General features: G+C 41.6%; 1 protein-coding gene across 1 annotated transcript in view; it reads left to right on the top strand.

The window, feature by feature from the left end:
- GRIP1 (glutamate receptor interacting protein 1) overlaps positions 1 to 25,607 on the top strand; it is a 325,658-nt gene that overhangs the window by 244,381 nt on the left and 55,670 nt on the right. The window contains exons 5-7 of the mRNA XM_034062764.1: positions 354 to 437; positions 1,290 to 1,365; positions 2,715 to 2,860. Coding sequence (XP_033918655.1) covers positions 354 to 437; positions 1,290 to 1,365; positions 2,715 to 2,860 — 306 coding nt within the window. The remainder of the gene's footprint in view (positions 1 to 353; positions 438 to 1,289; positions 1,366 to 2,714; positions 2,861 to 25,607) is intronic.

Below are 25,607 nucleotides of genomic sequence, written 5' to 3'. Positions count from 1 at the left end.
TGTATCACTGTGTATTTCCATCTTCTCTAGTTCTGTATAAGGAAAGCAAGATTATGCCACAGTTTAAACAGTAAGACTCAAATTCCTCGCCTGTTATATGCATTTATGGCTCTTTTTCCAAACAATTGGGAATCTGCAAAATATGCAACCCAAAATGCTCTCAAAAAAGAGGATGAGTGGATAGGTCTTTAATCTGACTCTTTTGTACGGGAGTTTTTCCAGTCATATGACCGGGAGCACAGTATGTACCTTAAACTGGGAAAAGTGCAGATGTGTGTGTGTAGAATTGGAAAAATAATAACAATTGAGGTTTGGATTATTGATTGATTGATTGATTGATTGATTTGTTTTAGCTGTACAAGGATCAGGTCTCGTCTTCAGAACTGTGGAAGTTACTTTACATAAAGAGGGGAACACTTTTGGATTTGTAATAAGAGGTGAGTTATCATTAAATTTGAGCTGTCTGTCTTTCCGAAATTGGCAAACAAGTTGTCGGGTTTTGTGGCATTTTGAAATCGTTTCGAGGTTTCTGACGTCCAGTTTGTAAACTTCTCAGTGATTTATGTGTTCTGTTTTCCATGCAGTCATGTACTGCTTTCATGAACCACTCTAGTATTATATTTTATGGAAGAAAAATAATTAATCAGCTATGCCAAGACCGTGAGAAGCTTTGTGTCAGATTAGACCAGATCCTGCTACCACTGAAACAAGCAGGAAGACTGTAGTTCTTTAAAAAGATTCACATATGGTATGTGTATAAATTAGATTGATTAATTGTGCTGATAGTCTGAATAGTACAAGTGTTACCAGTGAATGAGAGAACAGAAGAAAACATGCAGCTGTTAAATAATAATCCCCAATTATAAATTATTAGTTTTTTTCAGGAAAAACATTTTTTTTATAAAACATAAATTCCTTAGTGACCACTTACTATTGTGAGTGTACATGAAGTACAGGTGGTTTTTTCTCTGTACAGCAAACAGTTCAGAGCAGTACGTTTTCACACTGAGATCATATTTACAGAGTAAGGGTTCTAAGCAAAACATATACATTTATTAAGAATTGCTCTGAAGAAATATTTTCTAAAGAATCATCTATCCCATACAGTAGGTCACTTTTATTTTAAGATAAAATTCCATGAAGGTTCACATTAATGCCTTGGCCATTTTTGATCTTTTTAGCCCATCTGTAAGTGCACATGCTGCAAGATTTAGGCTTTCCATTTAGAAATCAGCTTTCATAAAATCCATAGAATGAAGGTGTGCTTTCTCCCACTTTTTCCTTTGTAGGTGGAGCACACGATGACAGAAATAAATCTCGTCCTGTTGTAATAACATGCGTTAGACCTGGCGGGCCTGCTGACAGGTACAGTTCATCTTTCTCTGGAGTGCATGTGAAAGAGAAATGGAGAAAAGTGAATTATTTGGGGCAGAAGTTAGGAGTTGGAGTCAAGTAGGTACATTCAAACCTGTTCCTTTGAAAATCTTGAATTATGCATTCAATTAGAATAACAACAACAGGAATAGGCAACCACAAAGGCTCAGCGCATCATGGTGTGTGTGAAGAATAGTTTAGCATGTTACATGTTTCAAGACTTTCCCATTAACTTTAACAAAACAACCCAAAATAATTAGAATAAAAATGCCTGTAATAGGTCAGAGCACGTTTTTCTTCAGTTTTCAGACAACTGATGTAGCTTTTTATGCTCTTAACACTCTTGCACTTCAGGAAAAGTACTGTCATGTGTTTGGGTGTTGTTTGTATTGTTCTTTTAAGATGTTTGTATGTATCTGCATGTGAGTTCACACATAACTTCACCTGGACAGTTTCTGAGTACAGGTTCATGTTTTGGCTCAGTGAACATGTATTTATGTAGTACCATCTTGTAGCTCTATAAAATAAGAATATTAACTTTATTTATATGTATGAATTGTATTTTCAACAATTACATTTATGTCCTTAAACAATTAAAGAAACTTAAAGGGCAGTTTCTGTAAGTGGATTGATTATTTTGTAGCCTATGTTGACCATTTTTGACCCTGAAAACATTGATTGAGAAGTAAATCGTGCAAGAGAGTGTTTGTCTTTTGTCCCTCCCTTTCTTAACACCCTCATATTCCTTGCTTCCTTGTTTCTGTCCTCAGTTCTTGAGATAACATTATTACTACATTTTCCATTATAACGTGGAATACATTATGAGATAGACCTGGGAGACAGTGTATATTTATAGCCAAATTGGTTTTAGATAGGAAGAAAAATTGAATTATGCAAGGAAGGGGTATTTTTGAAGAAAATCAGTAAATAAGCATTCATGTTTTGCAATCTGTTTCTGTACCCATGTGTTCGCACCTCATATTTATTTTTAAGAAAACATTGGGGGAGGACGTGTTTATGTACGTATGAAAGAGGAGGTGTGTTGACAAGGCAGAAAGCAAGCATATGTTGAAGCAGAAGCTATACTTAGCTGCAATTTAAGGTGACTTGATTATTTAGCTATGTGGTAAGCCATTTTCTAGTCACTGGCTTTCCAATTACAGCAATTTCCTTTCCACTGCACCCTCTGAATGTTCTTACCATCAAAGTAAATGATAAGTGTTAAGGCAAGAGGCACGGATGTCAGGGAGGGTGTGAGGGAATCACTGCATAAAATTGATATTATCTCCAAATCAATTTATCTTATATTAATAAAGTTCATTCCTTTAATCTCCCTTCAGAGAGGGCACAATCAAACCTGGAGACAGGCTGCTGAGTGTTGATGGTATCCGACTGTTGGGAACAACACATGCTGAAGCCATGAGTATTCTCAAACAGTGTGGACAGGAGGCAACTCTGCTGGTTGAATACGATGTCTCAGTGATGGGTAGGTTAAGAAGTGGGGCTGTAGTTCTGGGAGCCATCTGTTGTGTTTTGCTGCATGTTCTTGATGGGGTGTTTTAGAAGTGGTCATGACCTGTTACGCTCCTAGTAGCACTGCTGTTCCTTTCCGCACCGTATCATTAATCTCGGGTTCATAAGGAGGTGAGCAGTATTTTACTGCAGTTTAGCATTCTGACATTTCATGGTTTGTAGAGTGAAACCATAGTGTGGATTCTATGAAAGTAACTTTTCCAGTGACTAGGTTATAATAAAGGTTAATGAAGTGTAAGCATTTCTGTGTCACATGAAAGAGGGGGTTACTTGCTCCAACAAGAATTCATTTGCCTTTTGCTAGTGCTGCTAGATGGCCAAGACATTATTAAAGTTACAAAACCACCACACACAAAAGAACAGGAAAGAGAAAATTTGTTAAGAAATGTAGAGGTGGCAAATCATGGCTTGAAAAATGAGCTTATACTTTATACAAATTTTGATTGAACTTACTGAAGATACAGAAGGTGTTTTGGAAAGTCAAGGACAGCAGATGATTTCTCACATAACCCTTGGGATTGAGTTATTTCCATTTGTTTTGGAAGTTGCCATATCCTCTCCCTTTTTGCAAGATACAGAAAATTCATGGCAGCAAGAAACAAAAGGACTCACCAGTCAGACAGAAATATTTCTTCTCTATTTGGGGATCTTTCTCTTCTTTTCCTCCTCAGTTCCAGAGTCAGATTTTTAGCCTAGCAGTAAAGCAGCCTCATAGGAATTGGTGAAATAGCATTGTCAAAAGCCTTGGAAAAGATTAATACTTAGAATAATAATGGACAGATATTTGTTGATGGTGGAACAGCCCTCTTTGTTCTCCTCCAAGACAGATTCTATTAGTAGTAGTAGTATCATTATTGTCATTATTGTTATTATTATATATCTCTGTTTACTTGTCTGTCAAGAATGGTGGGACAGGTTTGCATGGTATCTGGCAGGCCTACTGGACAGTTGTGCAAGGTTCATGTCCAGAAAGGTGGAAGCAGCTCAGCACCTGGGCAGGGACTTCCCATGTGGAAAACGAAAATGCAAATGATCCTGTAATGTGAAGAGAACTAGAATTTAGGTGTTTTCATTTCTTTCTTCTTCCTTGGCGGATGACAGATGGCCAGACTCTGTTTATCATCACACTTAAAACCAGATTCCTAAGGCTCCACTTTCTCTAAGAATGAGATCTTGTTGAAAAAAAAGAACCCCTGGCTTTAGACAAATGAAGTTCCCAGCAAGGCTTTCCTTTCAGAGAAAGCTGTCATCCCCATTCTTCTGGGTAGCCCAGGGAGGGAATTTGCCTCAATGTCATTGAGGGTATTTTAAAACCCTTTGCAGGTTTGTGTGAGGACAAGACCACACCAGGAGAATCACTGTTTTGCTCTGAGCTGCGGTTGTTCAGGGCAGGAACCTTCTTTTCAGTGTTATTTGGATAGAGCTCAGGGTAGGCAGATACAGAACTTAGCTGGAGGTTTATAACTGTACAGGCAGTACCTACCAGTTGGTCTCTTCATGTTCTCACATTCTCTCCGTGAATAAACTCTGCTGTCTCCCTTTTGATCTCAGTAACAAATCTGTATTTATTATTCCTGCCTTCCTGGCAATGAATGTGTAATGCTGTGAAAATTCAAGCAGGTAGAAGAATCTGAGACTTGTGGAGTCAGAAAGAAGGAAGGAAAAAGGTATCAAACCCTGGGAAATGCAGGAGATGGTGGTCCTGCAGTGTCTGTGGGAAGAAATAAGGAGGGATGCAGCAGGTTTTCTTCCTAATGCATCATGATTTTGTTAGATTTTATCGAGCCCCCAGTAGGTTTTGATTTTTTTTCCAATGTGCATGCCCTGCTTAGTCTGCAGCCAGTGGTGTGAAAAATCTGGTTGGGAAGCTTTCTTTTCTTTCTGCATTTATGTTATTACCATGGTGCAAAGGCTGAAAATCACTCATCCTAATCCATTGATTCCTGGCCCAGGAAAGCAGTGCTGATTTGAATCTTCACGTACTTCTGAAAGGGCAATGAACTCGAAGCTGGGAGTAACATGAAAGGGAGGGGATGAGCCATGAAGAGAAATGTAAGAATTACAGAAATGTTATTCTGTTCCCCAACTCTGATGCTACCCACAAGACAAGCTGTTTGTGATGCCATTTCAGGGCTGATCTGAATATGAAAATAGACTAAAATGGTAGGAAGGGCATTGGGTAAGGTCACTTAAGGATGCTTGAAACTAGTTTAGTAGGTTAGCCTGATGAGACTGGGGAGAAAAAACCCAAAAGTTATATAAAATTCTGGTGCATTCTCTTCCCGGTATAAGCTTTCAGTAGAATATCTTGCCCTAGAACTATAATTGTACTATTACTTGCTTTAATATCCTCTCTTCTGTTAGCAGATGTTTATATCCTGTAAAGTAGCGTTCTGTGTGGCCAGAACTGGAAGAGGACATAAAATATACTCTGATAGCATGAAATTGGAACTTGATTTAAAAAGGTTACACTAGATGAAGAAAGTAATTCTGAACTATTTTTCAGCTGCAGTCCTGTAGTGTGTAACTGGCTTTTTATACTCCTGTAAGCATAAGCTGTTTCAGAGGTGCCATATTTCTTGAAGCTTAGCTCCTTTGCCTGAAGTCTTCAAGAGGTCACCTGGGAAGCTTGTACGTTTTATTGTTTCTGGAACCTAGACAAACTGGAGTAAAAAGAATATCCTGGGGTTCTGTGAAGGGTAATTATGTGTGTAGATAATGTAGGAGATGTAGCTAGTCCCATTGAACAATCTGGGGTTACACTGGTGCTTGCTTAAATACAGCCTGAAGTGTCCTGCTTGGCCGGGTCCTAGGAAATAAACTTGTCAATTCAGCTTCTTGGAAGAGATAATATTAGCTTGTTGGTGGTTTTTTGCCACTGAAAATGTTTCCAGGTTGGTGTGTGGAGTATACTGCTGTATAGTTTCTAGGAGACTTTTGAATAGTAGGAGTTTGGAAATACCAGGATAATCCCCAAGGGAAACAGGAAAATGTAATTTCTGAGGAAATATTTTATGACCTGATAAAAGTTACATTTGAAGTTGTGGAAGGCAGCAGTCTCCCAAATGTCTGTTTTCCAGAATACCTCCTCCAGTCATAAAGCAATGTGGTTGCTTATTTCTGCAGTTTTTAGTTTGTGAGGCTTTAATAATGCTTCGCTTCAGTATTTGCAGAGGAGATGGATATGGTGACTTGCCCTCCACTTAACTGTGTGTGAGCAACATAAACTTCATGGGCTTTATCACTTTTCTTTGTAATCCTTACACCTGAAGTGTCCAAGCTTTATGGTTATGTGAATAACCTGTGGTGGGAGATGCTTGAATGTTGCAGCTCTCTCTGCCATATGACTATACCTGTGCGCCTCAGGTTGTGGAAGTGAAGGAGAAGAAGCAGACTGGTGGCTAGCAGTGGCTTACTGCCACTGCCAAAGTAATTTTGCAGCCTGGATCCTTTCCTGTGGCAACAAGACAGCAAATGTTAATTCCAAGCTACAAACTTAGGTTGAGAAGACTGAAGCTCTCCCTCTTTGGCAGTGGTCTGGGTGAAGTGTCCTACCGAGCTGCTCAGAGCTTGCAAGCTGTAGGTCAGGCATTGTCAGTCGAAGAGAATTAGGATGCAGTGCAAATAACAAGCTGCAAACAGATTCACACTGCCCCTCTCTAAAATAAGAAATAAAAGTTTATGACTGCTTTTATTTGGAAGCAGAGCAGATGCAGTTTCCTTCAGGTTTTCCAAAATCTGCCAGGATGCTACTGGGCTTTCTGTTGTCTCTGTAATTGGGGTTGCATCTGCTTGTTGAATCTTCCATATTTACTCCAAAAGGGAGCACTCAGAAAAGTAATGACTGCCTTGAGTTTAAATTCTGGCCTGCAACATTTGTATGTAACTCTAGTTTATAAATTGCTGCTGCTGAGCTTTTGAGCATCTAACTTACAAATTTTGACTGTTCTTGTTGGGGTAATCCTTGATTCAAAGGATAAAACAGAATCCTAGAATCACAGAATAGTTTGGGTTGGAAAGGACCTTAAGATCACAGAATCACAGAATCCCAAGGGTTGGAAGGGACCTCAAAAGATCATCTGGTCCAACCCCCCTGCAAGAGCAGGGTAACCTAGAGTACATCACACAGGAACTTGTCCAGGTGGGCCTTGAATATCTCCAATGTAGGAGACTCCACAACCTCCCTGGGCAACCTGTTCCAGTGCTCTGTCACTCTTACAGTAAAGAAGTTCTTCCTGATGTTAACGTGGAACCTCCTATGCTCCAGTTTACACCCCTTGCTCCTTGTCCTATCACTGGATATCACTGAAAGATCATCCAGTTCCAACCCCCCTGCCATGGGCAGGGACACCTCACACTAAACCATATCACCCAAGGCTTCATCCAAAATGGCCTTGAACACTGCCAGGGATGGAGAATTCACAGCCTCCCTGGGCAACCCATTCCAGTGTCTCACCACCCTCACAGTAAAGAATTTCTTCCTTAGATCCAATCTAAACTTCCCCTGTTTCCGTTTGAATCCATCACCCCTTGTCCTATCACTACAGTCCCTAATGAATAGTCCCTCCCCAGCATCCCTGTAGGCCCCCTTCAGATACTGGGAGGCTGCTATGAGGTCTCCACACAGCCTTCTCCAGGCTCAACAGCCCCAACTTTCTCAGCCTGTCTTCATACAGGAGGTGCTCCAGTCCCCTGATCATCCTCGTGGCCTCCTCTGGACTTGTTCCAACAGTTCCATGTCCTTTTTATGTTGAGGACACCAGAACTGCACACAATACTCCACGTGAGGTCTCACGAAAGCAGAGTAGAGGAGCAGGATCACCTCCTTTGACCTGCTGGTCACGCTCCTCTTGATGCAGCCCAGGATAAGGTTGGCTTTCTGGGCTGCAAGCGCACACTGCAGCTGGCTCATGTTCATTTTCTCATCAACCAACACCCCCAAGTCCTTCTCCACAGGACTGCTCTGAATCTCTTCTCTGCCCAACCTGTAGCTGTGCCTGGGGTTCCTCCGACCCAGGTGTAGGACCTTGCACTTGGCATGGTTGAACAGTTAATTACTGTTGAGACAGGATAAACAGTTAACTACTGTTTAACTGTAGCTAATTGTGTCAGAACTTTGGCACAAAGGCAAGCTTTTGTTAGCTATTCGCACCTGAGAGACTCTCCATCTTTCTCTCCCACTGGACTTTTCTTAGTTCAAACTGCTCTGTGGTCTTCAGGAATGAAGGAACTTACTGCACATTCAAATTCCATATGTTTCTCTGGCTTCTTTAACAACTCTGGCACATATTTGAGCCCAAATAGATTTGCTGGAATGTGGTATCTTGTAATTGTTCTGTGCAAAACAGACATGATCAGCTTTTCAGTCCCAAGCTTGTCAGAGTAACCCTGACATAGAACTGGTCAGCTTTAGCTAGAGCAACACCCTCAGTTTTCTGAACTTGACATTTACCATTGATGCAGCTTTCTAGGGAACTATTAACACAGTCACTTGCTTGTAAATCTGACAGGAGTTTACCAAACACTGTCCAAGCTTTTTGCCTCTTTGAGTTCACCCATTCTAAAAGAAAACCCCAAACAACCAAACCAAACAAAAGGCCGTAATAATTTTATGAGACTACATATAAAGAAATTGGCCTCCCCTGCAGTAATTTTGCCTGACAAGAGCACTAGGGACTGAAAGCTTGCATAGCATGAACACCAGGTGAGGTAATCTGTGATCCAGTGCAGACTTTCAGTGATTTGTGCAAGACAAGAAATACAGAAGAAAAAAGAACTTATGGACTGCCCCTTAAGTTTCAGAAAGCAGTATCACTCAAGCATATCCAGAATGATGGAGACCTTTAAGAGCTATAGAGTTTCACAAGACCAAGGAAGAGGAGCTCCAGAGATTCCAAGGACAGACTCAAGAGCCGCATAAACCAATAGATGTTGCAAGACCTTGAAAGTTGAAGGAAAGGCAGGAGGCCCGTAGGATTCCACACTTTTTCTTTCTGTTTCTTTATAGATTTGAAATTAACATTTCCTTTGTGTCTCACAAGTCTTTGAGGGAACAGATTGGTAGTGTACTCTAGCATTCAGCTGCAACTGCAGCTCTCCTGGCTGTCACAGAGCAACAGACCTAAATCCCTTGAAATCCTAAGTATGAATTAGTTGCTTAAACCTTTAAAGAAGCTCCCTTCCTTATGTTGCTTCAGAGACAGATTGAATGAAAATTAATGTGCAAAGCAAAGGTCAGAATAGCTGTATCGGTTGAAGTATTGCTCTACTTTAAATATTGCTACACAAACACATACACAAATTATGCTAGAAGACAAATGTTTGAAGTCAAAAAGTTGAGTGTGCCAGGTGGGAAATGTCAGGGTTGAGATTGTCTGCTCAGCCTCTGTCCAGCTGGGTGTGCATGCAATATAGTCCCAGGACCCACAAGGAGAGATAATAACCCTTTTATGCAGCTGTTCAGTTTGAATTTCCTTTCTGTTGTCAGTATGTGACCGCAGGCTTATCGAAGGCACTGCCCAGATCCTTGTCTGCATGAAAAGTTATTAATTTCCTGGTGGGTTTTTCCTGAGGCACTAATCCTGCCACAGTTTGAGTGCTTCAGGCAATATGCATGTCTCAAGGAGAAAACCTCAGTGTCCCAAGGTCATTCCAAATGCCTTGGCTCTTTCTTAAGGCAGAAGATGACACAGGCATATCTCTAACAGTTCCGGAAATACCCACTCACGGATGTGTCACTAGGTAAAACACATGAGGTTTTTTGTCTCTCCTAGAGGCCAACGCAAGATTCATGTTCATGCTGTGCAGGCTAAGCAGATATTTAAATCTCTATGTTATGGCAAGTTAGTCTCTCATGTTACTGTAAAAGTTCCTTATTTATCAAACACTATTTGTGCTTTCTGCTGTCAGTGCCAGGTAGCTGCAGCAGGGACATTAGTATGAACTGACAGTCAAGTGTGGATGGATACAATAAGTGCTCTCTCTGTAGTGCTAGCTTGTTAGGGTTTCACCTAGTGAAAGATAAATGTTTTGGAATATGACTTATCCTTGGCACCAAAAGAGGCTTTTTTCCATCAGACAAGTCTGAGGCTTGTGATTTTTTTTTCTGCTATTGAGTTTTCTGGCTTTCAGGACTGCTTTTTTACAATAGCAAGTGAGGGTGGGTCATTTAACACTTCATTTCTCATGCTCTACTAAATATGACACGCTGACTTCACTGAGTCTCATCATGAGCCTATAAGAGGGTTGGTATCTATGGGTCAGGCATCAGTTCCTACTTGATTGCCTGCTTTAGTCTACTCTGTCTACCTGGCTTAAAAGGAAGATAAATAGCTTTTTAATACCTCACAAGATAAATGGGTAGCAAGGAAACCTATGGTAAATAGGCATTATGGTTAAAAAGAAATGCAGCATTTTGGGCTGGAAAATTAAAAACCCATTTGTTGATTCATCAGTACTTTTTGTGATACTGCCACTGACTGCGGGTAGTGAAACAAGAAAATGCTTGCAATTAGAGACCAGTGTAGTTTAAATGTGCTTTTCAGCCCTTACAGAAGTTGTGATAAAAAAGGAATCTGATACTTCAAGGCAGCAGTCGGGTGTCTGCGCCATGTTAAATGACTTTCTTTTGCAAGCTCCTTCTTTATGCCTTACACACCTGCCACCCAAGTCATCCACTGCTAGCTCCCTCAAAACTTACAGTGCTTTTCTTATGGATGGGACATTTGTTTCATAATGAGGACTGCTGAGTAGTGATGGAGGTGTGGAATGGGGCCTTGTAAGAAAATACTATTTCTCTGTCCAATGAGTTTTATCACTATGTTGCATAATTGTTTGTAATTTCCCAATATTTGTGTGAGCTTACAGCCTAGGTTTCTTCAGGGGATAAACTTTATATCTGACTTCTAAACCCAAATACTTCCCCAAATGAGTGAGAACCATTAAGCCCACTAGTCTGCTCCCTGTTAGCCAGGTTATCAGATCAGCTGTCAAACACAGTACCTATGTGCTTCCTGGGTATCAGAAAACACTTGAGAGACATAAGCGACCAGTGGGTCTTAAAGGCATTTGCTTAAGTGGAGACTATAAAGGTTCAGGATCCCATGTTCCTTCATGTCCATTTCATGCAAGCATGATGATTTTTCCCTCTGTTCTTCATTCTCGCCCTGGTTCCTTGCTGCGTTACTGTCTTCTTTTTTTCTTTTCCCAGCAGCTGCTTGATTTTCCCTTTCCTTACTGACCTAGTTTGAGTCTTCTTTTCTAGAAGGTCCTAAATCCCCAACATGCTATTATTCCCTCTTGTTACAGCCTATTTTTTTCTTTTGCCGTTTGCCAAGTAAGGCTTAGGTGATTTTCCAATACATTTCTCTCACACTGCTGACTTACCTCCATAAAGGCCTTTTGCAATTTTCATGTCTGTCCTTCTTTCACCTATTCTCAGCAAACCATTCCAAAATTACTTGTACTGCAGCTTCTTCTCAAGTCAGCCACCCTCCCACCTCGGTTCGTCCCCTCTTGCCCCAAAAGTCCCATTCTGCCTCCTCCTGACTCTTCAGTTATTCTCTGTGCTGGATCTGCTGGGTAATGCAGACACAGTGAACATAAATTTCCAGTATAAACCAAACCAATATGGTTTTCCCCAATGGTGCTCTCAGACCTTGCTGACCTGTTTCACCTCTCACGCTAAGAGAGTTAAAAATGTACAGCCTGGGATAGGTAACCATCATAAGAAAAAAATCACACCAAATGTTTGAACTGTGACCAAGTTGTAAGCAATTAAAATCGAGATGTTTTAATGAGCAACGTCTATGATTCCCAAGCATATTTGCCCTGTAGAATATTGGTTTATTTTCTTTTCTCTGCCTGGTTATGATTTGTTGTTACTGTTTGATAGCCATGTTGCTAAGTAGATGATTACAGAAGGGAGGAGTTGTCATGTTTTACAAGAATTTAATAAATCTTACAGATATTTCATACTTTACAAACTTCTCGGTCATCCCTAAAGAGAAATAAATAGAGTTTAGCTGAACCCTGTGAGTTACAAATGACTCTAACAGGTCAAATTAACATTTATCTCTAGCGCTTTTGAAACCATGGCCATTAAAAGCAGATTAATAAATATTGCTTTGTGGGGGAGGAAAAACTGTAATGGTCAAATGAGATGTCTCTGTGACAGAAAACTAAAGGTTAATTATCACAACTAACTAGGAAATAGGGGGGAGTTATCTTCCAAGTTCCACTTTGTATATGAGAATATTCAGGTTTATTTTCTGTGTACTGAGAGTAATGGACATATTTGTCTTCAAAGACTTTACAGGAAGGTGAAACCTATACTTGTGTGCAAGTAGTCTAAATTGTGTACAGTTAAACAAAATCAGCCTGAAATATATAATGTATTTCATGATGGGGACTCATTAAAATAGAGCCTTCCTAGTCTATGCTTCTCTCTCCTCCCAGGCATTGGTCTATATTTTTTAGATGCTAATTCAAGGGTTTCATAGAATCATAGTATAGTTAGGATTGGAAAGGACCTTAAAATCATCCAGTTCCAACCCCCCTGCCATGGGCAGGGACACCTCACACTAAACCATATCACCCAAGGCTTCATCCAAAATGGCCTTGAACACTGCCAGGGATGGAGCATTCACAGCCTCCCTGGGCAACCCATTCCAGTACCTCACCACCCTCACAGTAAAGAATTTCTTCCTTAGATCCAATCTAAACTTCCCCTGTTTCAGTTTGAATCCATCACCCCTTGTCCTATCACTACAGTCCCTAATGAATAGTCCCTCCCCAGCATCCCTGTAGGCCCCCTTCAGATACTGGAAGGCTGCTATGAGGTCTCCACGCAGCCTTCTCTTCTCCAGGCTGAACAGCCCCAAGTTTCTCAGCCTGTCTTCATATGGGAGGTGCTCCAGTCCCCTGATCATCCTTGTGGCCTCCTCTGGACTTGTTCTAACAGTTCTGCATCCTCCTTATGTTGGGGACACCAGAACTGCACACAGTACTCCAAGTGAGGTCTCACAAGAGCAGAGTAGAGGGGCAGGATCACCTCCTTCGACCTGCTGGTCACGCTCCTTTTGATGCAGCCCAGGATGTGATTGGCTTTCTGGGCTGCAAGTGCACACTGAAGCTCGTGTTCATTTTCTTATTGACAGACACTCCTAAGTCCTTCTCCACAGGGCTGCTCTGAATCTCTTCTTTGATCCTTAAATGGAAGCAGCCTCTCCCTGTAAAAATATGCTACTGTGTTTTTTTCAGTATTTGAAAACAGATGATGGAAGGAGGAGATTGCTGTATTAACCTCTCCTGTTCATCATCCAGGCTCCAAGTAAGCGGAGGGAAAGAGCAAATAACCCTCATATGTATTTACTAAAAGATGGGGGGAAAAAAGATTGATCACATCTTTCCACTTTGCATGAGGGCTATCCAGATGTACCAGGAAATGCAGTGTAAAAGAGATTTGCCATCTCCACTGCATGCTTATACTCTGGCCAGCTGGAGGTTAGTCAAGAGTCAATGGAAGTTAAGTCAGTTCTTTACAATGAGGGTGCTGAGGCGCTGGCACAGGGTGCCCAGAGAAGTTGTGGCTGCCCCATCCCTGGCAGTGTTCAAGGCCAGGTTGGACACAGGGGCTTGGAGCAGCCTGGTCTGATAGGAGGTGTCCCTGTGCCATGGCAGGGGTTGGAGCTGGATGAGCTTTAAGGTCCCTTCCAATCCAAACCATTCTGTGATTCTGTAAGAGGTATTTCAGCAAATTGGCTTATCTGTTCCTTAGCCTGTGCTGGTCAGCAGCAGACTAACAGGGATAATGAAGTATCCTGATTTGTACTGGCCTGGAAAAAAAAATGAGCAGGCAGCTGAAGTAGTTAAATTCAGAGTGCAGGTGTGAAAGTTTTACAAAGAGGATGATAATTAAGCTTCTGGAGATTAGAGGCTCTTCTGCTTGTGCCGTGCAATTCAATGCAAGAGAAACTCTGTGATCAGAAAAAAATCCAATTAAAAAAAAGTCAGCCTTGGATTTGGTTTAGTGGCATCGAAGTCGTCCAAGAAACTAAGGAGTAAAGGACAGATTTGGTTTTCCTTATATTAGGGAGAACTTGGGCTGTAACCCCAGAAGCTGTCTCTGAAAGGACCAGCCTCTAGCAGCAAAGCAGCAGCAAAGAGTCCATTCCTGCCTCCATTCCAGGGAGAGGAAAACACTAAATGTCTCCCGAGACTTTCACTGAGGGAGCTGTTTAAACAAGACAGAACTGAACTACTCCAGCCTCTTGACTTCCCTTCATTGATGTGATACACCCAGACTGTGCCTTACAGGTTAGGCCGAGGGGAGAAAACCCCAAAATCCCTCTAATCATTTCCTGGAACACCAGTATTGGGCATAAACTAAGAGGTTAAAGTTGGATGCAATAGGGCAGATTTTCATCCGTTTCCACTAAGGTTCATGGTCCATTCATCATGTTACAGACCATTTATGCTGAAAAAGGACAGATTTTAAAGTATGAAGATTTTTAGGTATTTTGCCTAAATACAAACTTTCTCAGTTAATGGTGTTCTAGTGAAAAACTGATGTGGATGAGATCTGACCCAGATCCTGTGAGATTGCACCATGTAGTATTCAGCACATGGGAGATGTATCCTGTTCAGACAACACAATACTAAGGCCTGTGAGCTGCAAATGTAGGTAGGGGGAAAAACATCGCCGTCTAAGCTGAATGAGTTTATCTTGAAATCAACGTAGTTACTCAAAGATAATTGCACCAGTGCCACATCTTACAAACATAATCTTGTTACACAGAATTACACTTCTGGTGGTGCTGCTCAGCTGTACGATGAGTGAAATGTTATGTTCTCTGTGCATTTGCTGTTCAAACCACATTCCCCTACACTAATTTTAAACATCCATAGCAACCTGTCTTTCATCTTTTTCCTAACCGCATGGTTACCATGCTTCCTTCATTTAAAGAGATCATTTCTGTAAGCCTGTGAACTCAGTATTTATCATTGTGGTTTGGGGAAGCAGTATTGATATAAATTGCTCTGTGTTTTACCCTCTGTTCGGCCAAAAAGTCATTGGATTTGTCTTTTAACTGGTGACTCACATTAGTGGTGTTTGATCTTCTGCAAGTCCCACGAGTTTCATTTGTAAAGAAAATGGGCAGGACATGGAGAGCTGTTATGGATTGGCCATGTTGCCCTTTCAGTGCAGATGTTGGAGGGCCCTAACAAAATGATATTTCTGTGATAATTGAAGATTCATTCGAAATCAACCGCAGGCAACAACTGACTGCAAGTTTCATTTAAATCTTACCTCTTTTCTTCTTGGATGAGGAGCAGAGGGTGGTGATGGTTTGATGAATACTTCTCTAGATCATTCTCTAGTTTTATCTTTAATTTCAATTCTGATAACCAGTAGAAAAGTCATGGCTCCCTGCAGCCAAAACAGGAGTGCCAAATGCTCCTGAAGAGATGAGTAATGAAGGATATGACAACTTCCCAACGTTACAAGTGAAGCTGTGGCAAGCTGAGGTCTTTTTCTTCCTCTTATGTGCCTCCAGATATCTCTTCCCTGGCTGGTAAAATCGCATTTTTACCTGCAGAACCCACACCAGTGTAAAAGTACTTTGTGTTGGAAGTGAGTTAAGGCACGTGGTAACCCAAACCTGCAGGTTACCTGCATGAAATTGGAAGCAGAGCAGAGCTTTGCCAGTAGATGAAATTGCCTGTATGGTGTCAGAGGCAATGAGGCTCAGGGGAGAAAATGGACAGGCAATGGGGGAGCAGAGGTGGGGATGCTAATGAAAAAGAAAGGGCTTGCTGGGGTAAGGTTTCCTGTTATATTACACACAAGCAAATATAACCCAGATTGGCTCTGAGTTACAGGTTTAGTTTCACTTTTTTCCTGGCAGACAATCCAAAGGTTATATTAATGAAAAGACAGCAATATGTACACCTTGAGGCAGAGCTTTGGGACATGTTTTATGCTACCTAGGAAGTCCCTCAATACTTTCTTTAAAAACTCCTAGTTGGATTTTTCTTTATCCTTCATTTTCTATAAAGTTCAGGTCACCTTGCCTGAGTTCTTCATTGAAATCTAAAAGCTTCAGTCAGCTTAAATTAAAAATAAGGAAATAAATAAATATGGGAAATTAAAAAGAAACCCCTAGACTGCAGACACTTTGAGCCTGAGGCTTCTGTTCTGTCACTGGTGTGATTTGGGACAACATTCCCCAGAGCTGCAAAGAAAATCTAAAGCAAACTTGCTCTGAAATTCCTCCTGCTACTTTTTGGCTCAGGAGGGCCACCAGCAGCTTATAATTAGCTATTGTTAGGCACATTGATCCTTAGGTCAGCTGTCTGGGGCCTTGCATGAAGTTAGCAAAAGCCTGGTCCACGCATGTTTGACTCAACAGAAGAAGACTCTCATTGATTTCAGCTGGAATTTAAAATAGGACCCAAAGGGAAAAGACAACTAGCTATTGTCCTACATTTGAAGATCTTTGCTCATAGAGAAATAAGCAGCAAAGATGTGTTTCTTTGCTCCCCTACTCAGTTCTCACGCAATGGACACTGTAGACCAACAAAAACGTCTTCTGCCAGCATAAAAATCTTACAGTTTAATCACTGTTTGTACCACTAAATCAATGTTTTATTTCATTGACAGTATAAGAGCATCTACTTTAGGGATTCTACAGCTAACTCAAGTCTGAAGTGCAGAGAAGACCTGTATTACAAGGGCCTAACTCTGATGCAGATTATTGCTGTTTGCACTGCTTGATTGCACCCAGTTACTACATCGATTCTCTCCTGTCTGTTAATGGAAAGAGAACATGTCAGGCCCGTTTTCTTTGCCTTTTTGCTAAATTATTGCTCTTCTGGCACTTCAGCATTAACGCTGGGACAGGGTGTACCTGCGTGAAATTGCCAGTTCACAGGTCATCCCGGTCTGGATCTAGATCATAACAAAAGGCTTCACCCTTGAGCATGCCACAGAAATTCCCAGATAAACAGCCCATTTCAGGAAAGTCTCTGCTGCTTATCCCAGTGAAAATGCACCCAGACTTAGCTACATTTGGAAGTCTTTGAAAGGGTGCAGCTCAGTGTGCTCAGGAGAAGCAGCGTTTTGTGACAAAAGATTTTGTGTGTATCGAGGGAAGTTTTCTCTTGTCTTTGTAAAGTTCCTTTCAGTTCAGCTCTTTGGGGATGGGAAATGCAAGAATTAGAGATGCCCATGCAGCCTTACCTAGAAGCCTTGGAGCATATGGTATGATTGAGATTTTAATTGGAATGATTGCATAGATTTTGCCTCCATCAGTCACCTGCTGCATTGTACTAAGTGATCTGAAAAACAGTCAAATGAGAGGAACATTCTAAAGAATAGCTCTGCTCATCTTGATGTAGTTGCCTAAACTAGGGCAAGTGAAACATGGTTTTATATGCCAGTTTTCTCTGATGGTTGTAAAGGGAGTTTAGGCCTCTGGCTCCACTGTACCTACCTCACATTTGCTCTACAGATGCCAGAATTTTGATGCAGTGAATCCCAGTGTGTCTCAAATCATCCTCTCCGGACTAATGGATGCTTTCGACCTTCATTTCTTAGATCCTCATTTGCTTATCTATACAGCAGGGAAAACACTATGCTTTTGCTCTAAAGGGTGGTTATAAGATAAAATCCTTAATGAACGTGTGTTGTGATGAATATTCAGAGGCTGCACCATACAATAGCTCTTCCCCAACTGCATATGCTCAGGGAAGCTTGAAAACACTGCTTAGTAATTAAGGCATGAGCATGGAAAAAGAAGGGAAAAGTGTTGCTACTCTAAATAGTCACTGTCTACCTTCTGCATGAGGCTCTTGAAGAAGAAAGAATATGTTACTATTTAATTAAAGAAGGGAGGTAAAAATAAGTTCATCGAGGCAATATTCATTCTGGGGTTCATTAAATTTGAAGTGCTTTGTGCACACATGGTGACCGTAATATTTTTCTTTTAATGTCGTTCTGTTTGTAAACAGACACTTCTGAGCTTTTTTTATGTTCAAGTATTTTTATAATGATTTATGTTGATGTTCTGCTGATTTTAATCAACTTCCCCTTTGGGTTCTCACAATTTGCATGCACACAGTCTGTATGGTCAGCTCAGCAGTGCTAAATGAAATAGCTGCCTTATGAGCACTCTGACCTCTGATTTTTCAAGGTCTTTACAGCTTAGGTAAATTTGGGTGGATTTTCACTCACCAAAAAGGAAAAAAAAAAACAACAACAACAAAAAAAAATCCCCAGAAGAGGCTTTTCCACAGTTTCTCCTTTACACAAATTCAGTAATTACCAAATTACAAATCTTTGTACCTTATAAGCACTGGAACATCTTCAAAGAGAAAAGAAGTCATCAGACAGGGGCATGAGAGGACCTCGAGTCCCTCTGAGCCCAGCAGCAGGAGCTGTTCTGACAGGAGGCAAATGCCTTGTGCTATGCCAAAGGAGGAGCAGCACAGGAGCCTTGCCAGGGGTGACCTTGGCAGCAAGCTGGCAGGCTGCCTGCTGAGGAAGCAGACGAAAGAGTACGCTTCCCGTTGCTGGTATTCATCAATTATGGGGTTCTTGGGTTTCTAGAGGTTGTTTCTTGGTTGGGATTTGGGGAGAAGAAGAATGGAAATGCACACTGCAGAGAACAAGAGGTATAGAAACTTTCCATTAAATCTGTAAATATTCCCTGTAATACTGTTTCTGTATTGCTTGGAACAAGCACCGGGGAAGGAAAAGCTGGAAATATATAGGCAACAGGTAAACAAACCTGGATTAGTTTTGCAATATGGGATCAAAGAGCTTATGTTCACTGTGGATTCTGAGCTGGATTTGAGGGCAGTTTACTTAAGTTTCTCTGTTTCTTTGAAATGTTTTTGCTGAAAGGCTGCTCAGACAATACCTAAGAGGAAAGAGAGGGCAGTTAATAAACTTGTTTCCTGACTCATTCTGCAGAAGTTTAATTTCATGAGTGGTTGGCATTGAATGGCAAAATACCCTGTGTAACCCCTGAGAGCTGAAAACTCTCACTCTGCTCCTCAGTGCATAAATACCAAGGTCAGATCTCAGCCTTCTGCATGGTACCATTTTATTCTGTGGCTGTGCCAATGCATCAATTATTTGTAAGACAGCTGTGCTAGAGCACAGATTATTGAAGAGACCAAAGCTTTAGGGGGAAAAAATGGTACTGATAGTACAAACTTACAGCACCAGAAATTCATGTTACCTGTTACAGGGAAAGATGTAGACTTTAATTGTTCTTTTCTTCTGGTTTATACTCACCTTATAGGCTTTGAGTGTTTTAGACTAGCCTGAAACCTCCTGCCTATTCAGCGAAACCAAGTCTGTTGATTTCAATGTTATCAGAAGCACACCCAAAGAATAAGTAATTGTGAATGTATGAGACAGTATGGCTCAGTGCAGAGGACCCTTGAGCAAGGTCTAGGCATGCACCTCAGGTATGCCAAGGAGCCCAGCCATATGGGAGTGGGGCTGCACTTGGGTCAGACACCCTGGTGGGAAGCAGAAGTGGCTGTCACAGGCCCAGCACCTTGTGTGGCTCTGTTGCTTCCAAGGACTTCAGTTCCCACCAGTGTGATGGGGAGACAGAGACAACTCAAGTATCTCACTACCACAGCACTGACACGTCCTTATTTACCTTAACTGTTTGGTGTGCATGTCAGTTCTCTCAGCCCAAACTGTCCTTTGCTCTGAAGCTTTGAAGCTTTTGGGATTATCTAAGATGTCGTTATCCTGGTAGAGTCCTATGCAGATGGGAACTGTCAGCTCGAAACAAAGTTTGTATGTTTGCAGTGTTTGTTCCCATCTGGCAAGTGCTGGCAGCGAGGGGCTTTGTGCTCTTTCGGCTTTTGAAGAGAATCCAGTCCTGCTATAATCATTACTGTTCCCATTAGATGGAATCTTAGGGTCATTATGGCAGATAGACATAATTTATCAGTACTGCAGCACTTCATATTGTCTATAGTAGCGTGTACTTACAGGCATACGTTCAAGGCTGGCAGATACAAAATTTGGCAGACCAGCTGTGTCTTAGTTTGCAGGATGCAGATAGTGTTGTCCTTGTTTGTTCTATCTGTTGTGATTAGTCAGGTACAGAACAGTGCAAGAGCTGGAATGTTTTGAAGAAATCAAAGTTCTTGTGTATTTTATTTGCTGCCCTACTTGTGAGAATAAGTAAGTATGAGAAGTTCTTTTCTACATGTGTATCTGTCTGTCATGTGGCCCAGAGAACTTGTGGATGCCCTGTCCACTGGCAGTGTTCAAGGCCAGGTTGGACACAGGGGCTTGCAGCAGCCTGGTCTAGTGGAAGGTGTCCCTGCCCAGGGCAGCAGAGTTGGACTGGTTGATCTTCAAAGGCCTCTTCCAGCCCAAACCATTCTGATCCGATGGTTCTGTGAGTTTATCTGTGCTGGTGTAATAGAGAAAATAGTGGTTTGTATGGTAGTGCCTCAGCAGAGGACTTTACATATTGTTTGCACCATTTTGGGAGATGGTTTTAATAAGTAACTATCTGTGAGTTCCATTCCTGGAATGAAATGCAGATTGTTGCCAACTTTTGCAAACATCTGACAATCAATCTGATGTTATATAGTGTTTCAGGGCAGTTTCCAGGAGCCATCCTTCAACAGAAAAGTGGTGTTTGAAGCCCATGTTGACAAACTAACCATAAAGGTGTATTTATGGGCTCCCAAGTTCTGAAACCATGTACTGACATCAGGGCTAGGGATTTAAGTTTTCAATAGTTCTTTAAGTGCCACCTGAGTTTTCAGTGTAGTGTTCATTTTAAAGGTAACAAAGGAAAGAAATTGCAGAGCCTGGGCTTATTTAAAATGCATTCAGACTAGCCCCAGAGGCAGATCCAGCATCTTCTGTATGTGCTCTATCCACCATGCCATTTCTCTGTTGTCAATTCAGCAACTGATAAATCGGGTTTTAGATCAACAGGACACACAAAAAGAATGGTACAGATTAATGAAGAGTTTGGGATTTAATGCAGCTTTTGAGAGGAGAAGGGATCTCGTAAAAATGAAAGATGTCTGAGCATGAAACAGAAGGAGGAGGGAGTGTCCCAAGGACTGGGGAAAGTCTTTTAAGTGAAAGCGTTTTACGCAGACTTCTGTGGAGAAAGGCTGAGAAAGTCCCAAGCAGGTTTTGAGTACATCCCCACTGCACTCACTGGTGCAAGCACTTTGAAGGCAGGGATGGTTCTTTGGCAGTTACCAGGCATTTCTTAGCTGAGAAAGGTGATGGGATTCAGGATGCAAAGTATGAAATGAGGTAAAGGCAGCTCCTAAGCTTTAGACTTTGTCCTGGTTTGAGCAGTAGCAGTCATTTTTCTCCTTCTTGGTAGCAGGTGCAGTGCTGTGTTTTGACTTTCAGGCTGAGAACGGTTGCTGATAGCAAGTATGTTTTGAGTTACTGCTCAAATGTTTGGTTTAATCCAAGGCCTTTTCTGAGCTCATGCTCTGCCAGGGAGGAGGGGAGGCCGGGAGGAAGGAGAGACAGGACACCTGACCCAGGCTAGCCTAAGAGGTATTCCATACCATAGCACGTCATGCCCAGGGTGTAACTGGGAGAGACCCAGAAGGGCTGGAGCTCTGGGGGGATGGAGGAGGTATCGGTCAGTGCTCGGTCGGGCAGGGTGGGGTGAGTTATGGGTCGGTGGCTGGTGAGGTGTTGTATTCTCTTCACTTGTTACTGGCTGTATCATTATTATCTGTAGTAGTAATGGCAGTAGTGATTTGTGTTATACCTCAGCTATTAAACTGTGCTTATCTCAACCCATGGGGCTACATTCTTTGGATTCTCTTTCCTAACTCTCCGGGAGTCGGGGGAGCAATGGGGGGGGGGGGGGGGGGTTTGAGTGAACGAGCTGCGCGGTTTGGTTTTAAACCACGACAGACTTAAAGAACTTGACTGTATTAGAGGCATATAAATGAACTGCAGGAATTAGGTGAGAAAAGGAAAATGGAAAGACTGTGCCAGTCAGTTGACAGGAATATGAAATTGCTTGTGTATAAGGGAAGAGATAGGCAGCACATTCATTTAGAGGATAATGTCTCCATTTTCCATTCCAGGGTTGAGAGGTCCCTCTGATTTCACTATTATTCATTCTGCTGGCATCCTCTTGAAATTATTCCTATTTTTCACTTTTGAAATCAGATGATTCTGAAGGTGAGAGGGTGGAAAGTGCCCCTGGTGGCTTTTTTCCTTAGCAGCGATTTCACGGTTTTCTGTAGGCCCTGTGAACTTCCTTTCAGTGAGTAGCCCAGCAGCTCCAGTGCTGTGCTGTTACCGGCAATAAGGAAAAAACTCTGTTAGTTCTGGTTTTGCCCCTTTAATTACAGCTGAGATGGATAAAATTACGAAAGCTCTTGCTCTCTGTACAGCCTGTCTGAAACACACTCCATAATTAAGGGCATGCTAGGAGTGCACATTTTAGGTAGATTACAAGTTGGGCCTTGGAGACTGCTATTGATCCTTTGGACAAGAACAATATTTAATTTTTAAATAGTTGTTTTCTTATTAAAGAAACTATTCTCCTCTCCCCCCAGATATTGCTTGCAATATATAATCCCAGTTTACTCCATTCCAACATATATTTTAGGGGGAAGTCTCACAAGTCATTAAACTTGTTCATACTTTTTGCATTCTAGCTCTCAAAAGAGAATTAGAAACACTGTCACTGGTTTTTAGCATTTCAGAAATCATTATCAGAGCTTGCTAGCTGGCATTGATTCTTGTTTTCCCATAAGGTCTGAGATGAAGAAAGGTTACTCTGCTAAATGAAGCATGAGCAAAGCAAGGGTACAAACATTACTCAATATTTGTAGCACAGAATGCCAGAGCCAGTACTGTGCATCAGTGCCCTGTGTGTGGTTCACTTATGACCTTTACCATCACAAAAGTATGAGGAATCAAATAATATTACTCTGAATGAGTGATAATGGCACTACCCAGCCGTAGAGCATTTGGAATGTTGTTCCTGTGCCCTTTAGACGCTGCAGAAGTCTTATTCCTGCCTCTCTTCTTTGCTGCTACTTTCCCTTTTGAAACCATTGACCCATGATCCCAATCTCAATTTCTTAATTAGATCGTGTTAAAAAATATTTCATTAATATTCCCTTCTTTGCAAAATGGAGATTAGGGATTTGTTGAGATCAGATTATCTTTGGAGTACAAGAAAAGAGTATTTAGAAATAAGCAGCCTCCCACTCCTAAAATTTAGTACTTAAATAACCATCAGTCAGCTCTGTGTGTTAGGGAAGCTTATCTAATCATCTGATTGGTGTTTCATAGGAGTGAATGAAAGTGCCCCTACAGAGGAAATTAAAAAAAACTAAGGAATGCTTTAGAATGTGGCTAAAAAGCAGTGTCAGAAGTGTTTGGGCATTTATCTCTGTGCACCTGGTGTGAGCTGGCCAACTACAAACCTGGGGAAAGAAGAAGGGTAATAATGGAGGAAAGAGGAAGGTGGATAAAAACTTGCCCACTCCCAGCAAATCTTTCTCTTGCACAGTAAAGTAATTTGCTGTTTCTAGTTTGGGCTTTTGTTTAGCTGGAGACTATGGAAAAGGCAATGAGAGAAGGTCGACTGCCTATCACTAGGGCTGTCTCAGGGAAGGGAAATAGTGGGGCCATGGTAGGACAGAGAATGTAAGTCTCACTGTCACAGGGGTACACTCTTGCCACTGGACTGTGAGGAGCTGGGACAACTTTAAATGTTATCAGTCTTATAGGGAGGATATTTTAATGAACACAAAGAATGTTCTTTCTAGGTTGGTGTTCATTGAAAAAAAAAAAGTCCTTAAGAATACAGTAAGAAAACCACATGGAGGATGACTGGATTCATTACGTGCAGTTTAAGGTACTGTTTGACAGTAGTGAATAGTCTGTTGATTAATGAAGAAGAGTGGATGTGAATGTGCTCAGAATCCCTGAGTGCTTTTATGTTGCTCCACTGCCAGCTGAGAAGTGCTGTAAAGGGCCTTGCAAAACAGTCTATGGAGAGTGTCACTGCTGAAGCCACAGGACTTGGGAACAAAATTAATCCAGTCTCTTAGAAATTTTGCCTGTTCTTTGAGTTTGTTACTGGAGCTCAAATCTCTACAACTGGCCATGGATTTTTTAAGTACCCGATAGGGAACGGACAAACTCTGATTTTTGTATTTCAGCTATCTAGATTTTCAAAGGAATAGCAAATGCTGAAAGCTCCTGTTGATAAACCTATGGTGTGTCTGACACCTGAACTTCTGAGTCATTTATAGGGGAGAGAAAAAAAAGCAGCTTTTAACTTTTCAACTCCTGCTACTTAATACAGAAAACAGGGGTGCTGATGCTGGTTCTGAATGGACTGACACAACTACACCTGCTGCGCATCCCCCACCATCAGTTGTTCTAGAAATACTCTGCTGAGACTGAGACATGGCAAATAAAGCCCAGATTTAGTCATGGGAGCTGGAACTGCTGTCATCCCATTCTGTGCCTTACACACCAGATTCACCACTGCAGTTTCTAAGTACCTTCCAGTTTTGCTCTGAGTGCTGATGGTATGTTGGTTGTCTCAACCTTTCTACGGTAAAAATAGACTGCAATAGAGTGTTTTGTATTGGACCCTTTCTGTAACTCACATTGGCTCACATACATAAGTACATAAACCTCCCTACGTTCTGTCATACTTTAGTTGAAGAAAGCAAGTTCAAGGAAATGGTTGTGCATTTCTGCATTTAAGGACTTGTGAGGTTCCTTCTATGTGAGTTTACTCAACGGCTTTCTTGAGGAGCAATCAATGCCTGACCCATATACATCAGAACTGCAGCATGCGTGATTGCTGAGCTGATGCTGGAAACGAATCATCGATTTTTGTGAATAAAAAAAGAGCACAGAGAGAGTAGAGGAAAGCAAGAATAAAGTGTAGGGCACTTGGGAGTGATTCAAACTCATCTGCTGTAAATGTTCCAGCTTTTTGCTCTTAAAGGAGGAGAGTGTCAGAGATTTGAGATTTTTCTCAGTCCTCAACAGTCTTCCTTAGCTTCGCTACAATGCACCTCTGTGATCCATCCAGTCTTTGGGTTATCGGTACTGGAAGTTGCGCTTGAGGGCTAGAGGATGTTTTTCCTTTTAGGAGAAGCATAGAAAGATGTCCAGGCGTCATATGACCTGAGGCCTACTGCTCTGAAAATATGTTCTGGCTGTCCCAGTGTTCTAATTAACTTTATGCTTTCTAGATTAGTCTGAGCATGAGGCACGTAGGTTCTGGGTATAAAAATTAGGGTTACAGAAAAAGGGAGAGAAGGTAAAGAGTCAGGTGTACTGACAAGAACTGAATGGATGAAAGAAGAGAGAGAGATTGCTCTACTTACTGCCTGTGGGTTGCAAAGATTTTGTATGCAGGGAACAAAGAAAGATGTGAGATGCAGGAGAACACATACCTTTTGACCAAGAAAAAATACTTCTGTGAAATGCTGTCTTCTAGTTTGACAGGAGAGAGACACATTTAGATCTGTGAATGCCTTGCTACAAAAGCATTAAGACTTTGCATGGAGAGAACTGCAAGGTCTGAAGAACTGTGCATTTATTTGCTGATCTGAACCAGCGCAGACTTGCTTTTTAATGGTTTTTTTCCCCATTGCTTTGAGTCACAGAATCACAATGAAAA

This window comes from Melopsittacus undulatus, chromosome 5, assembly GCF_012275295.1.
Source record: "Melopsittacus undulatus isolate bMelUnd1 chromosome 5, bMelUnd1.mat.Z, whole genome shotgun sequence".
NCBI classification, from domain to species: Eukaryota; Metazoa; Chordata; class Aves; order Psittaciformes; family Psittaculidae; genus Melopsittacus; species Melopsittacus undulatus.
The sequence above is the reverse complement of the archived record's forward strand: the minus strand, read 5'-3'. Positions and strand labels throughout refer to the sequence as shown.